General features: G+C 42.2%; 1 protein-coding gene across 1 annotated transcript in view; it reads left to right on the top strand.

Moving 5' to 3' along the window:
• xpot (exportin, tRNA (nuclear export receptor for tRNAs)) overlaps positions 1–16,203 on the top strand; it is a 113,301-nt gene that overhangs the window by 19,089 nt on the left and 78,009 nt on the right. The window contains exon 2 of the mRNA XM_060914362.1: positions 9,860–10,016. Coding sequence (XP_060770345.1) covers positions 9,864–10,016 — 153 coding nt within the window. The 5' untranslated portion in view covers positions 9,860–9,863. The remainder of the gene's footprint in view (positions 1–9,859; positions 10,017–16,203) is intronic.

Here is a 16,203-nt window from a genome sequence, read left to right as displayed (position 1 = left end):
ATCACTGAGGTGATTGATGTAGTTTTGTTGGAACTTTTATAGATGTAACTCTTGGAATAATTACTATATAAATTGGTTATTTGTTGAAAATATCCAACTTGTCCCATCGGACAGGCAGATGTGGATTTGACTTGTCTGGGCTAAAGATTTGGTTGTCCCGGACAGTCGGACTACTGTTAACGTCAAGCCCTGCAAACATGAAAGAATGGAACATATAGATTCTGTACATGCATTTAAAAGCAAACTGTTTTTCTTTTCAGGCCAAAAAAAAAGTGTTTCCGGTTACCCGACCGACCCTAATCCGTACCGCCCGACCCTAAACTTTTTTTTCGTTTTTTTCCCAGTCGCGACTTTTACATATAACCCAACCACGTGAACTGGAAGTTTTTGTCACTCACTGGGAATATCAGGGCTTTCCACAAGTGCCGGCCATACAGCCGACTACGCAATTAAGTCCAGCCGGCTACTTTAATGACTTATTTTTGTAGCCCACAGGCTCTAAATATTAATTTTCGATTTTAATAAAATTGTTTATCTAACGGACTGACAATGTCAAACTGAACTGCACTCATTTAAGTTGCGATTCGCGCTGTTTGTACCGATAATAACCACAAATTCCCCGCCGACTTCGTTGATCAGGGGAGAGTAACTCATCCGCGGCCCCGACATGCGGTGTGCGCGTGCACTCGGCGGAGGCAGTAGTGTGTCGGGGCCGTCGGAGGGAACAGAAGCAGAGATAACGCTTATTTTGTCTTTCACCTAGAGACATGATTCAAACTTTAAAACGGAGACAAAATTCTCCTGTGTGGATCTGGCATTCAACTTTTTTGCTAGGCTCTATAGAGATCTTGCAGTCACATGACCGGAAAGTACACAACCGCCATCTTGTCGGTCAAAAACACCGCTGAATACTGCTGCACTCGTGTACAGAATGGATCAATTTCAACCGGCGGACTACACGGCTCATTTTTCTAATGAACAGATAACTATGTCTAAAATAAACGATCTACAGATTTGTGACCCTTATGGCTTACCGGACGGAGTTTTCACAACCGGATTTTGAACTGCCAGCGGAATACCCGGACGTGTATAATTGCCTCGTTAACTTTCCCTCGCTGTTCAGTGGTGAAGCACTGCGTGCTTATAAATCTCTGGACAGTTATGTTTACAGAAATTCAGGATTTGTCAGCGACTCAGATGTGGCATCTTGTAAACAAGAATCCTCATTGGATGGGTAAGTCACTTAAGTATTGAGTATAGCACTGACCAGCTGATTATAGAATAGAATAAGGTAATTCCAGCTGTAATTCCAAATCGTCTGTCTTGTTTACATGGATCTAGCGTTGGAGAGGTAGAGGCTTAGCAGTGGAGATTTGAGTGGCTGTTTTCTGAGCTTAGTCAACAGGCTGGCTCTACAGCCTTGCTTTTGCTTCCGCTCCCGACACCGCCTCCTTCGCTTTGCTTCCGATAACAATCCACGGAGACCCCGCTGGTCTCGCTATCTCGTCCGGAATGTTGTGCATGCGATGGAAATCGCTACAAAGAGTCATTTTCTGCTGGAAACCAATGTCCAGTAAGTCCATACGATTGTAGTGGATATTGAAGTCCGGTACAGACGAACAACATGCAGAAATACACACAAAAAACATAAAAACCGTGCACAGGTAGGGAGAGCTTGTAGCCGCAGCCGTTGTAGTAGAATTGTATATAGTAGGGTTTTCCAGAAGAAAAGGTAGAAGTAGAAGGCGGAAATATGGCGTTTGACCTACAAGATGGCGTCTGTCACAATCTGGATCGGCTGTGACGTCACATGCAAGTGCTCCATACTTTTTGATCAGTCACAGATCAAACACCATGAGCAACTCTGGAGAAATTCAGGCTTTATAATGGGTGTCTATCAGTGGTGGCTGGCTTTTGTAAAAGTGAGGGAGGAAGGAATGCTTGGTTGAAGGTCACGGGCCCCAATGCGACCGCACCTGCTGGACCGGCTATAGTTACACGCACGGGTTGAGTTGATAATAGTTTTTCCTGAATAATTCATTAACATCCTTTCCACGGTGTCAAACAACTGGCAACAGTCAACAAGTAAAAGAACAACAATAACATTATTTCACAACTATTTACATGGGATATAGCCGTGTTTAAGACAAACATTGATGTTAAGGAATGATTCAGGCCAACTGATTGAGGCTCCCTATTTATATATCAAGTCAATTCTCCGTGCTGTCTGATTTGCAAATCTATCTGTGACCTGATCGTACCACGCTGGATCTTTTTGGAGTGTCTTGAGAATCTTTTTTTCAATTGAAATAATGGCCAGATGTTTTAATCTCTCCTGCCCCATTGCGTTGCGTGTGTACGTTTTAATTCTCTTGAGGCACGAAAAACTCCTTTCAACCCCTGCAGAGGTTGCGCCAATTGTTCCAATCAGGGACATGAGTCTGTACAACTGTGGCATCGCCCCATCAAGACCGCTGGACTTCATGAAGCCAAGGGCATCGCAAAGTTTTCTTGATGAATTTATTTCTGCATTGTGATAAAAATGCTGCAGTTCGATTCTCAGCTTTTCTTGATCAAAAAGGTGGCCATATGTCTCCATCAAATTTGACAGTAGCTGCGTAGGAAATGATATTTTGAACGAGTCGAATTTCGCCGCATCCAAAAGCTCCATGAAGCGCAAGCGGTCGAGGTGTTGAAAGCGCTGAGTTATTTGAGTGCGCAGGTTGTCGTGGATGGAATCATAAAGTGCTCTGTAGGACTGACGGGGATTAAGCAGCCTTCTTTTGACCCTGTGAGACAAGTCAGGGTCTTCTGTTAGAGAGGCAGCCCTGGCGTAGATTTTGTCAAAGGCGCTCTGTACTTTTAGCTCATCCAATATTTGCAGGAGATTCTCTATTCGCCGTTTGCAAAAGGCGACATCCATGGATTTGTGCTGCAAGATGTCAAACACCACTTCAGTGTGCGAAAACAATTGCTCAAAAGTGAAGAGTAAAAACGCAAATTCAAACACTTGCATTTTCGACCTCAAACCATCAGCTAAACGTATTCTCTCATCATCCATCATTGGGCGCTCAGTAATGTTCTCGAAAATCTGAAGTAGTTCGTCATAATTTGAAGCAACCGTGTTCACGACCCTAGAGGAAAAGTTCCAGCGAGTGGGAGCGCTCCGGGGAATGCGGGCGCAACTGAACTCCTCGAGTAAAGAAACCCTCTTGCTGGACTTGGAGAAAAAAGACGTGAAGCCACCCAAGTGAGCAAAGAAGTATTTTGCTTGGGGAATGGTCTTAACACCCTGACTTAAAACTAGGTTTAAGCGATGTGCATAGCAGTGGACAAATGTTGCACAGGGAGCCAATTCTCTCACTTTAGCCTGAAGGCCATTCAAGTCCGAGGCCATGACCGCGGCACCATCGTAAGTCTGAGCGACAAGTTTATCCTTAAAATTGAAACCTGACAACTCAGTCTGCACGAAATCGAACAAGGATTGTGCACTGCGACCACTGGACACATCAAAAAATCCTAGAAAGCATTCCTGAATTGTACCTTGATTATCGACATAGCGCAAGATGACAGACAGCTGTGAATGACAGTTTATGTCTGTGGTCTCGTCGATTTGCCATGAGAAGAAGGGTGCCGTGTTAAGTTGCTTTTGGATTTCTGAATTAATTGAACCAGCTATAGCGGATATTAGATCATTCTGGATTGTTTTTGACATGCCTGTGAAGACAGTCGAACTTTCCAGATGCTCTGCCAGAACACGATCATAGCGAGCAATAACCTCCGCTAGCTCCCTGTAATTGCCCTTATTGTCCAAATTCCCCTCTTCATGTCCCCTCAGTGACAACTCTTGCATGCCTAGGTAGGCTGTTGCATCTATCAGACGTTTTAATACCTCTCTATTGCGACTCACTTTAGCATTGTGCTGCTGGATTTGCAGCCGCACACCCTCGTCTACCACCCTATCTATTGGCATGGTGCCTAGTAAGGACAGTCGGATAGCAGCACCAACGTGGTCTTGACACTTCTCATGGCGTTTGGTTGCCCTATCTAGATTTTTTAAATCATTGAAACCATGAACACTCCACGCTTGTGATTTGGCATTGTTCATTAGCAAACAGGGCCAGCAATATAATCGATGGGTGGTAACGCTACCAGTGAGCCATGTGTACCTAGCAAACCATGTAGCATTCACTGTACTGCCTCTGCCATTGGGTTTTGTGATTTCAATTTTAGGGGTTGGTCTACCTGCTGCTTTGATGGCTAATTTTTCACTGTAGCTCAGCCCATGGAGGGGTTTTGCAAGCAAAACATTCACCACGTCCTCTGTTTCCATTACTTTATTCGTAGAATATCTATAACATAGTTAATCCACTTCCACCTCGCCGTTCTCACTCTGACTGCCGAAGTGCCCAAGTCACCGGATCTAGAAGTTAAGTTTGATAAGATAACCCCTCCCCCCAGGCAACTAAGGCCTCTACTTATTGGTTCATTGCGCAACTAGGGCTGCAGCCTATTGGTTGATATTTTGTAGCACTTGTCAGATCTCTTAGCTAGTCCCACCCTCTTAGAGGAGGATTTTCCTCCTCTCTCTCATTGAAGTCTGTTAACCACGAGCCGCCAGTGCCGGAGACTGTTTGAATCGGAGTGAATGGGAGCCGAAGGGAGGAAGATCCTCCGTGCAGTAATTTCTAATAGCGAGCGATAGGGGGTGCTAATGTAATTTCACCCAGAGAAACGAATATAATGTACATGTCGTATTTGGCAGTAAAATAGTAATATTCAAGGACCGCAATTCATTAAATTGGTCAAGACAATTTCAACTTTTTATTCTTAGAATTTTTAAGGAGGATCTTCCTCCCTCTCCTCACTGGAGAAGCCACCTGTGGTGTCTATGGCGTTACACACCAGTGGAGCTCAGGAGTTTAGAGTGTAGGCAGCTTGAAAAAAAAAGAAGCTCTAACTTTCTCATTTAAACTGTTTTCTCAGCCACAATTTTCACTCTACACACACAACTTTCTCAAAAGCTGTAGTCACACATTGTGTGAATAAAGACAAGTGTCTACCTGAGTGATAGGATTTAGTTTTTGAATGAGAAGCCTGAAAGTAAGGAGAGGACAGGCGCACTGCCCCATAGACTCACATTATAAACATGGCAGCGCTTTTACTGCAAAATCGGAAAAGTCACTTGTTTGTAACTCGCTCTAGTGTCCACATTTTTTACACTAGGGACAAAAAAATTACATCAATGTGTTCATGGGAGCCTTGTAGCACTCAATGTGAAAGAACTTTGTGAATAGCTCCTTCCGTTTCCGTGTAGATCAGCGTTGTTCGAGGAGAGGGAACTCTGAGAGAGAAAAAGCGCTCTTTGCTTGTTATATTGTGTCTTTTCCCTGCACCGTTACCAAGGCGACGAGCTGCACTCAGGGAGCAGAGAGGGGCGGGGCTGCTCTCTCTCTCTCTCATGGTGTATTGAGCTGTTATATTTACAGAAAAATTAATGTTAAAAGGTGTCTCATGCTGCATCAGATTCATCAGAAGGTGGTAACTCAGGTGACCTGCAAAGAAATTCATTATATTTTGTGAAATTATTCCTGTCTAAATATAGGTTATGGCAGCCATCTTGAAAAAAAAATGCCTGCCTACCGACCCTAGTTTTGAAATCTACGTAACCGGAAACACTTTTTTTTTTTTTTTTTTTTTTTTTTTTTTGGGCCTCATTAAGTTAACAATAAAAGAACACCTGTTGTGGAAATGATGCATAGGTTTTGGAAATGAGGTTGACGACTTCACTAATAAGTATACCACTACTGAGGCACCCATCAATAACTTTTGGAGTAGAGAGCATTTGGAAAAGAGTAGTCGGCCAAGACTCATGTAAACCGAGCTGTCACAGTGATGTGAAAAAAGGTGGTTCTTGATCTCATGATTTAGGTGGTAAGGCCTAGAAAAAAAATTTGTTTTTCCGGTCGTCTGCCCGACCCTGCTAAAACCTCGCCGACCCTGTACGTATTTTAACTAGCTCATTCAATAAAGAACTCAATTTCTAAACAAAATACATAGAGAAAATGATCAACAATGCGACATGCAGTCTGTGTGGACTCGTTTACTTATGATGCACAAAAAAATCCGTTCCAGGCGCTGCCATGTTGATCGGTCACATGACCACGTGTTATCGCGATCACATTATCACTTACGGGAGTTTGTCGAGACAAGAATGAGAACATGGTGACCACCAGTGGCACCATGATTTTTAAAATTAACTTATGTTGTAATTTTTCAATAATTTCGTCCTTTAAATCAAATCTCAATTTAATTCAAATTTATAATTTACACCATCCAACACAAGATATAGCACACAACCTTAAACATCCACTGGATCAGAAGACATGGGTCACACACGACCGTCAACAACGGCCCCACATGGAATAGAAATAGCCGAGCATGTAAATCTGGGCGATCTGCTCCATCGGTAAGTATTTTATCACTAGTGTGAAGTCGCATAGTCAGCATAGAAAAAAAAAAATCCGACCGTCCTACCCCTAAATTTTTTTGAAGGGTTGACAGGAAACACACTTTTTTTTTTTTTTTTTTTTTTTTTTCCCCCCCCCCCTAGGCCTAATATGTGAAAAATGTAAAATAAATGAAAGTAAAGCCTCTTTGATTTCATGCCAGTTTGACCCACTTTCAAATTTTATAGGTCAATCATGGGTCAGCTTATTATATAGCTTCTGCTGCTGAAGTTTCAGGGTGTTCTGAAACAGGACCAACACTGCCATCTTAAAAAAAAAAAAAAAACACCACTAGTGATCACAAGAAAACCATGACCAAAATTATTTTTCCATTTGACCCGACAGCCAGTTCTCATTTGTATCGGATTATGATGGTGTTCGTTGTTAAGAAGCACACACAAACATGTCTAAGATATTAGAGGGTCTAGATATGCAGGGACATGTAATATATGTCCGTATAACTTGTAGGGATTATAGGGCATGAGAACATTGGACATGTTGCCCTAAAATAAAAGAAAAAATAATGTTTATTAGGGATGTTAACCGATGACCGTTTGACCGATGGTTGACCGAATCAACATCAACCGGTTAATTTTTTTTTTTTTTAGTTGTCGGTTAAAAAAAAATCAATCGTTTTGGAGCGGAGAACCTGGAATTCCGTGTTGTAAACGCTTGGGGCATGCCATGCAGTGTAAGGATGACAGCTGACAAATCAGAAACATCCATTCAGTCATGTCCTGCCCTCCCACCCCAGTTGAACACAGCTGCCACTCGGCGAGAGAAAAGTGTAGACACAGGCTTTTTAGCTTACAAATTACTATTTGTTTTGTTTGTTTGTTTTTTTAATTATTATTAGAAGGCACATGGAGTTTAGTCCTGCCTTGGCCAGTGCATTCTGAAAGTATGTTTCGGTCTGTAGCCAACAATGCATGTTATTGCAGATCATCTCTCTCCACGCAAACTAAAGGCGCAGATGCCGACTTTTTCACGGCTGAATCGTGCAGATCCGGATTTTATTTTTATTTTTTTTTAGCGGGGGCATTGGAGTGTCTGAATAATTTCATCAGAGTAAATTCTGTATTAAAATTACTAAATAAGCAAATGGTGTTGAAATTATTCAGACACGCCAATGCCCCCCCCCCCCCCCCCCCCCTAAAAAAAAAATCGGATCTGCACGATTCAGCCGTGAAAAAGGTGGCATCTGCCAAAAGGCGCGCCGTTTGCATCCCTGTTAAACTCGTAGGTTAACCGGCTAATGAGGCTCGGTGGTCGGTCAAGATTTTTTTTAGTTTTTGCCATCCCTAGTGTAAATACGTGTGTGTAGTCAAATGTACATAGTTGGGTGTATTATTATAATGTAGTTATTGATATAGTTTGTTCACTCTGACTTTGCTGCACAAACATAATTAATTAACAGATAGAATAAAGTAGTCTATTGATTGTAAAACTATAAAATTGATCTAAAATTGTAAAATATAATTTATACACACATGCTCAGTGTCTGTCTGCATCTGGTATGCTGGAACCATAGGACGCCATTCTATCAGCCAGCTTTTTCAGGGTGCTGCCCACTCTGTTAGGGATGCCACCCTTTCCATGGGATTCCTCCATGAAATTCTAGGTTACGTGCTTAAATCCTCACATGAACAACTTGATGCTAGATAAAAGTTGCTTTTGTTCCAATATTGGAATGTGAGCCCATCTGAGATGAAGTGGATGTTCCTGGCATCTCGTGTGCTCTTCAGTACTAGGTCAAAGTGAGCCGCTGTGGCGTCATGCTGAAGACAGGCTGATGGTGATGCAAATGACTCCACCCTGCACTTATCGAGATGGATAACTCCCGTATGGAGGGTTGCCTGTTGGTGTATTTACAAGTTTAGTTCTCATTTGCCCCTTTTCCACCAAATCAGTTCCAGGGCTGGTTCGGGGCTGGTGCTGGTTCACAACTCATTCAACTTGCGAGCCAGCTGAGAACCAGCTTGCTTTTCCATCGCTCGCGGTGCTAAGAGAAGACACGTCATTGCGTCGCTGTATACGTCATTACGTCGCTGTATACGTCAGTTACGTCGCTACGTTTGCATAAACCTTGGTGCGAATATCGAAGCAAAAACAACGCGGAGGAAGCAGCAGCAACAACAATAATGGATGACTTCGCGTTTGTCCAGCTGCTGCTTCTCGTCGCTTAAAAATGGCGATCTTTCGTGGTCTTATTGTTGTCGGTCTTAACAACTCCGCCCCCCCCGCTGATGTAAGCGGTTCTTTCCTCTGGCCCAGCAGAGAGTTGGTGCTAGCCTGGAACCGGTTTTTCTGGCCCCAGAGCCAGTTCTTTGTCAGTGGAAACAGAAAACCCGGTTCCAAACTAAGCACTGGCCCCGAACCAGCCCTGGAACTGCTTTGGTGGAAAAGGGGCAATTGTAGAGCATTCGAGCTGTTACTTCCGCCTGCAGTGAAGTCACATGCATTCCTGCTATTGTACATTATTCTGCCCTCTGCTATCTAAACAATACAATTACAGCTAGGAAGAACTAAGATTATACAGCCTGATAATCGCAATTTTTATTTATTTATTTTCTCATTGATCGGAGTAGTCATAAATTTGTATCATGACTTGTCACATATTACATGCCTATTTATTAGCAGTTTTTCCATCCATTATCTGTAGCCGCTTATCCTGTGCAGGGTCGCAGGCAAGCTGGAGCCTATCCCAGCTGACTACGGGCGAAAGGTGGGGTACACCCTGGACAAGTTGCCAGGTCATCACAGGGCTGACACACAGACACAGACAACCATTCACACTCACATTCACACCTACGGTCAATTTAGAGTTACCAGTTAACCTAACCTGCATGTCTTTGGACTGTGGGGGAAACCGGAGCACCCGGAGGAAACCCACGCGGACACGGGGAGAACATGCAAACTCCACACAGAAAGGTCCTCATCTGCCGCTGGGTTTGAATCCAGAACCTTCTTACTGCACCACTGTGCCGCCCTTAGCAGTTTTTATTCCTGAAATTTTTGACTGAACACATTAGTTGACCTTAGTTAAGGGCAACTTGGTTTTGAGTTACTGAGGTTTAGATAAAACTCCTTTAATTCAAGGGGCCAATCAAACAAGCTAATAACTCAATAATAAATATAATACCTTTTCATAATAGTAGGTTCTTTGAGCAATTCCACTACTGTCTGTGCTCTAACCCCTTCATTTCCTTGACCCCTCCAGTAGTATAATATAGAGAACAAGTGATAATTGCTTTCCCTTTCCTTTGCTCAGACTGTATTATGGTGTTACTTTGCAGAAATACATTTGATCCACATTTAAGACCATCTTTTTCTTTCTGTGTGCTTGGCAGATGTATGAGGACTGTGTTTGTGTGGAAGACTGGAGAGATCCTCGAGTGGAAGCGAGCTAACCCACACATGGCCTGCGAGTCGGCTTTCCCCGCCATCATGGACGAGCAGGCCCTCATGGGACTGAACCCCAATGCTGATGCCTGCTACCGGCAGAGGGTAAGAAGTCTGCGAAGAATTCTAGCCCTGAATCGTATACCAGAAATAAGACACCACTTGTTCACTAATTATGGTGTTTTTGTTTTTCATGTGATGTGAGGATTATTTAATGATCTCTTATTAAACTACCTTGCTATCAGTTAGGATCCAAAATGTAGCAACTACTAACTAAATACAAAAGATGCACTGATGAATCAAGGTAGTTGAATGTGTGTTGCAGTCTTGATCTTTCACCACATGTTGTCTTGAAGGATAAACTGTTAGTCTATGAGATGGATGTTTTCTCACTTCAGTGTAATGAAGAATGTGCGTTATGCCATGTTGAGCAGTGAGTAGTGAAGACAATTGGATCAGTTAACTTTTTTGTGTCTCAAATCCGGTAGCTGGTTTGCCGTACACTTTCAAGTGGAATAAGTACATTTGTGGGTAAAGAAAGAACAAGAAGCCTTTTATTTCGTCACATTCCTTCTCTACATTTAACCTGCGCATGTATGTGCGTGCGTGCACACAGAGAGCGCTATAAATCAGTACGCTTGTGGGTAAAGTCTATGGATCTCTGATGCCTGCTGGAAGAGAAGAGCAGGGAGGATCAGGAATCCAGCGGCTGTGGTTTGTTTTATACTAAAACTTCTAGTGTCCTACCAAACTATTGCAAAGACGTGGACAGAAAGCCCAGAAATTCCTGTTTACCCAGCAAAAACGATACAGGATTTATCTTGTAGCATCCTGATCCCCAGATCTTTAAAAAGTTGTAGATTCAGATTCAGAATATTTATTGTCATTGTCACAAAAACGAACAACGAAATTTCGTTGGAGCATCCATACAGCAGAGTTGATAAAGTGCAAAACCCATAAATAAATACATACCCCTCTAAGTAACCCAGTGTAAACATTTGACCCAGAGTTACCTCAGTACAACAAAAAAACAGCATGGCAAATAGCAGCATAAGTCTTAAACTTAAAGTGCAGAGCAGGGACATTCAAACAGATACCTAAGTATTATGACATTGTATAAACAGTGCAAAAACCAGATCAGTACCATTATAATGTTATAACGTTATTGTCGGGGGGAGGTCAGGGGAGAGAGAGTAGTGACAACAATGCAAACTAGTTCAATGATATTAATTGGTAGATGTGGTTGTGGATGTGGCAGAGTTCAGTAGCCTCACAGCTTGTGGATACAGGCTATTGGCCAGTCTGGATGTTCTGGCCTGTATGGACCTGTATCTTCTCCCTGAGGGCAGCAGGTGGAAGAGGTGATGAGCAGGGTGGTGCTGATCCCGCAGGATGTTGCTCACTCTTCTCAGACAGCGAGTGGAGTAGATGGTGCTGATCTCTGGGAGAGTCGTTCCAATGATTCTCCTGGCAGCTTTCACCACCCGCTGAAGTGCCTGCTGGTCGGCCTTAGTGCAGCTGGAGAACCACACTAGAAGTCCATGTGTCAGCGCACTACGGATGGCACAGTTATAAAAGTTCACCATCAGAGGTCTGGGGATATTAGCGCTCCTCAGCTTCCTCAGGTAATAGAGCCGCTGTTGTGCTTTTCCCACGGCTGTGGAAATATGAGCGCCCCAGGACAGGTCCTCAGTCACTGTTACGGCTCCATGCTCTTCCAGGTTTTCATTTGTGTGTCCGTGTAGACCGATGTCCGCAGCACCAGGTAGTCTGACATGTTGGGGAACTCGGCGGATGGATAATTTTCCAATTCATAATGAATGAATGAATGAATAACTTCATTTAAATGCAAGTTGATTAGCAAAGCTGGTGGGGTTGTGCATGTACAGATCAAATAATTACAAATATAAAAGGCTAAAAATGTACGCAGTCTTTAAAAAAAAAAAAAAAACTTAATCTGTTGATTTATCTGTTAATTATCTTCACATTAAGTTAATTAATATTATGCATAACTGTTGTCTTTATATTTAGTTACGACTGCAATAGGATCAAATTTTATTCTACGAATGTCAAATTTGGCTAGTAAATTTTTCTTTCACAGAAATTGTTAGCGTGTAAGGATCGAATCCCATTGACTGGTTTCTATATCCACTTCTTTCGTGTGTACTTCTTGGTTTTAATAACTTGCTTGTTTCCTGTACACAAACATGGCAGTAAGTTCTTGTGTTAACTGCCCAGACTCCACTTTTGGACCATTAATCCCTCTTGACTGAGAATGCCCTGCATGCAGGGTTTGGTTTCTGGCACATCCATACAGTTTTAAATATAATACCTACAATCTAAAATTTTTTTTTATTGCATTTATTTAATTCCCATCTGTAGCAGGGACTGATGCTGCATCCCATTAATACACTTTACAATAGATTTATTAGATTCTAATAGAATAGACGAGCCAAAATAATTGGGGATCTTTTGTTAATGGGCCCTGACTTGGTACAAGTATGAATAGGTGGGCCTCAAAGTAGAAAAGGTTGAGAACCCCTGATTTAGGCTACATCCACATGGCAACGAGTTTTTTTTTTTTTTTTAAATATCGCGTCCACATGGGCAACAGATCAGTAAAATATCAGGTTCATATGGCAACGCAACGCTTGCTGAAAATGATGCAATACACATGCCACACCTCTACATGCGCTGTAAGACGGTCCCATCGGAGACACCAGAACAATAGAAGTAGACGCATGCGCATAACTGCGCATGCGCACAGTGACTATCCCTGTCACTGTCACACGCACACACTTTCTCACTCCCTATCCTATGGATATAGTCCCTTTAAATCACGTGCTAGTTTTTTGAATGGAGACGCGGAAAGAGGAATGAATGGGGGTAGATGGAAGCCGGTACGCCAACATTCTGATATCCTCCAGAATTCTTTAATGGTCTGGAATAAATTGAATGCTCCACGTTGATGGATTACTTTGTTGTTCTACGCCCTTTTTGAGGAATGTATTGTCGGACTTAAACCAACATCTGAAGAGGTGAGATCGCTTTTTTTTTTTTCCCCCCCATTTTTGCTGGCGGGATTGACTCTGCCCTAAGGGCTATTTTCTTTCTCTCTCTCTCACTTTGCACCATTACACAATAAATATTCAGTGAAAATATTTTGTAAGCGCGTTTCATGACCCAAGTTATAGGATTTGTTGACAACTCGCATCGAGTTCGTTACACTTCTACCCGGCGTGAAGCACTGACAGTCATGTGGTTGTGACGTCATCGTAAACAAATCCGTTCTACTCATCCAGACGACTTCGCAACGGCTCCGTTGCCAGATTTTTTTCACTCTGGAACCCGTTCTCAAAAGATTTCGTTTTGGGGCACCCAAAACGCCGGTGCCGTGTGGACGCCAGGCCGAAACGATAAACAATTTTATCAGATTCACCTGAATCCGTTGCCGTGTGGACAGGGCCTTAGTGGAAGCTTCTTGATCCTGTTTGTGACTGAAACCATTGCTATTTCCCTTCTAACCTCCCCTCCCCCAAGTTAATACACAGGAGTATTGGTTTGTGAAAAACACCATGCTTAGAAGTATGTTTTGAAACACCCTGTAGCTTCTTCGGATTCGTGATGGCGGAAGCTACTTTTTCCAAGGAGGGGCTATGGGCTCAGTTAAATTTAAATATTTATTGCACATCATGTAATGTAACCTGTATCTTATGACACGCATGCTACTTTTATTATACAGGCTGTTGCATGTATTTTTTTTCATATGCAAATGTATTGATTTACGGAGCTGAACATTGAACAATACAAGTACAGTGATTCTTGAAAATTTATGAACCCTTTATAAATTTCTATATTTCTGTGTAAATATGAGCTAAAACATCAGATTTTCACACAAGTCCTAAAAGTGGATAAAGAGAACCCAGTTAAACAAATGAGACAAAAATATTATACTTGGTCATTTATTTATTGAGGAAAATGATCCAATATTACATATCTGTGAGTGGCAAAAGTATGTGAACCTTTGCTTTTAGTATCTGGTGTGACCCCCTTGTGCAGCAATAACTGCAACTAAACGTTTGCAATAACTGTTGATCAGTCCTGCACACCGGCTTGGAGGAATTTTAGCCCGTTCCTCCGTACAGAACAGCTTCAACTCTGGGATGTTGGTGGGTTTCCTCACATGAACTGCTCGCTTCAGGTCCTTCCACAACATTTCGATTGGATTAAGGTCAGGACTTTGACTTGGCCATTCCAAAACATTAACTTTATTCTTCTTTAACCATTCTTTGGTAGAACGACTTGTGTGCTTAGGGTCGTTGTCTTGCTGCATGACCCACCTTCTCTTGAGATTCAGTTCATGGACAGATGTCCTGACATTTTCCTTTAGAATTCGCTGGTATAATTCAGAATTCATTGTTCCATCATTGATGGCAAGCCGTCCTGGCCCAGATGCAGCAAAACTGGCCCAAACCATGATACCACCATGTTTCACAGATGGGATAAGGTTCTTATGTTGGAATGCAGTGTTTTCCTTTCTCCAAACATAACGCTTCTCATTTAAACCAAAAAGTTCTATTTTGGTCTCATCCGTCCATCAAACATGTTTCCAGTAGCCTTCTGGCTTGTCCATGTGATCTTTAGCAAACTGCAGATGAGCAGCAATGTTCTTTTTGGAGAGCAGTGGCTTTCTCCTTGCAGCCCTGCCATGCACACCATTTGTTGTTCAGTGTTCTCCTGATGGTGGACTCATGAACATTAACATTGGCCAATGTGAGAGAGGCCTTCAGTTGCTTAGAAGTTACCCTGGGCTCCTTTGTGAGCTCGCCGACTATTACATGCCTTGCTCTTGGAGTGATCTTTGTTGGTCGACCACTCCTGGGGAGGGTAACACTGGTCTTGAATTTCCTCCATTTGTACACAATCTGTCTGACTGTGGATTGGTGGAGTCCAAACTCTTTAGAGATGGTTTTGTAACCTTTTCCAGCCTGATGAGCATCAACAACGCTTTTTCTGAGGTCCTCAGAAATCTCCTTTGTTTGTGCCATGATACACTTCCACAAACATGTGTTGTGAAGATCAGACTTTGATAGATCCCTGTTCTTTAAATAAAACAGGGTGCCCACTCACACCTGATTTCAGTCAATGGGATGACAAACACCTGACTCTAATTTCACCTTCAAATTAACTGCTAATCCTAGAAGTTCACATACTTTTGCCACTCACAGATGTGTAATATTGGATCATTTTCCTCAATAAATAAATGACCAAGTATTATTTTGTCATTTGTTTTAATTGGGTTCTCTTTATCTACTTTTAGGACTTGTGTGAAAATCTGATGTTTTAAGTTACATTATGTAGAAAATTCTAAATGGTTCATAAACTTTCAAGCACCACTGTAAAGAAGAAACTGACTGTTAGGGTCTTTGCTCACCAAACTAGTTACAGCTTATTCGTGGATTTATTGACTTGGTGGTAAGAGTTGTTGTGGCCATTCAGTGAATAAAGAAGTGAATCTTTGAATTGTTTCATGGTCTTCCTTATTGTCAGTAACAGACTCATAAGATGAAGTTACATTATCTTTAAAATGTAATGCTATGGTTTTACTCCAGGTGTTGGGGGGGGAAATCTGTAGTGTGTGTAGTTTGAGTGTAGATGTAGAAAGCGGTGCCTGTATGCGATTTCGTTTTTGTTACTGTGTATTAATTGTTATTGCGCCGTCGGAACAATGGCAGCCTTCCTCGCTCATGTTTGTGATTTGGAAAAAGCAGAATCGCGTTTATCTGCGTCGTCGTTCCCGGATGCAGAGTTTCAGCAATGTTTCGTGATGGCAGAAGCCTCTTCATAAATATTTGGAGGTGCCAGCTTTTACATTCTAGAATATACCGTAGTATGTCAAAATGATTAAACAACTGACTTGTACGGGTCGTTGGGGTAGCCTGACGAAATCTGCATGTCTTCGAAATAGAAAACTGGTTACAAGATGTAATTTACACCAGTAAATACTATGCATGAAGCAGAATATTGTCGTCTTGAATTTGCTACTCATATGGTGTATCGCAATATTTCTGTTTATTTTCAGGCGTTTCAATTACATAATTTGGGCTACACCCTGTATTTCTGAATTTGGGCTTTTTCCGTCGTGATGCAGGGTAATTTGGGCTTTTCTGCACGCCCAGTGCTGTTTTCCCAGCGCTCTGTTTAAACCTGCTGCTGCTTTTTTAGCTGCAAAGTTATGAATAAATAAAAGTCTATGAATGTTATTTTTACCTTTATTGCAAAATGCATGGTT

Source organism: Neoarius graeffei, chromosome 2 (assembly GCF_027579695.1).
Source record: "Neoarius graeffei isolate fNeoGra1 chromosome 2, fNeoGra1.pri, whole genome shotgun sequence".
In the NCBI taxonomy this organism is placed as follows: domain Eukaryota; kingdom Metazoa; phylum Chordata; class Actinopteri; order Siluriformes; family Ariidae; genus Neoarius; species Neoarius graeffei.
The sequence above is the reverse complement of the archived record's forward strand: the minus strand, read 5'-3'. Positions and strand labels throughout refer to the sequence as shown.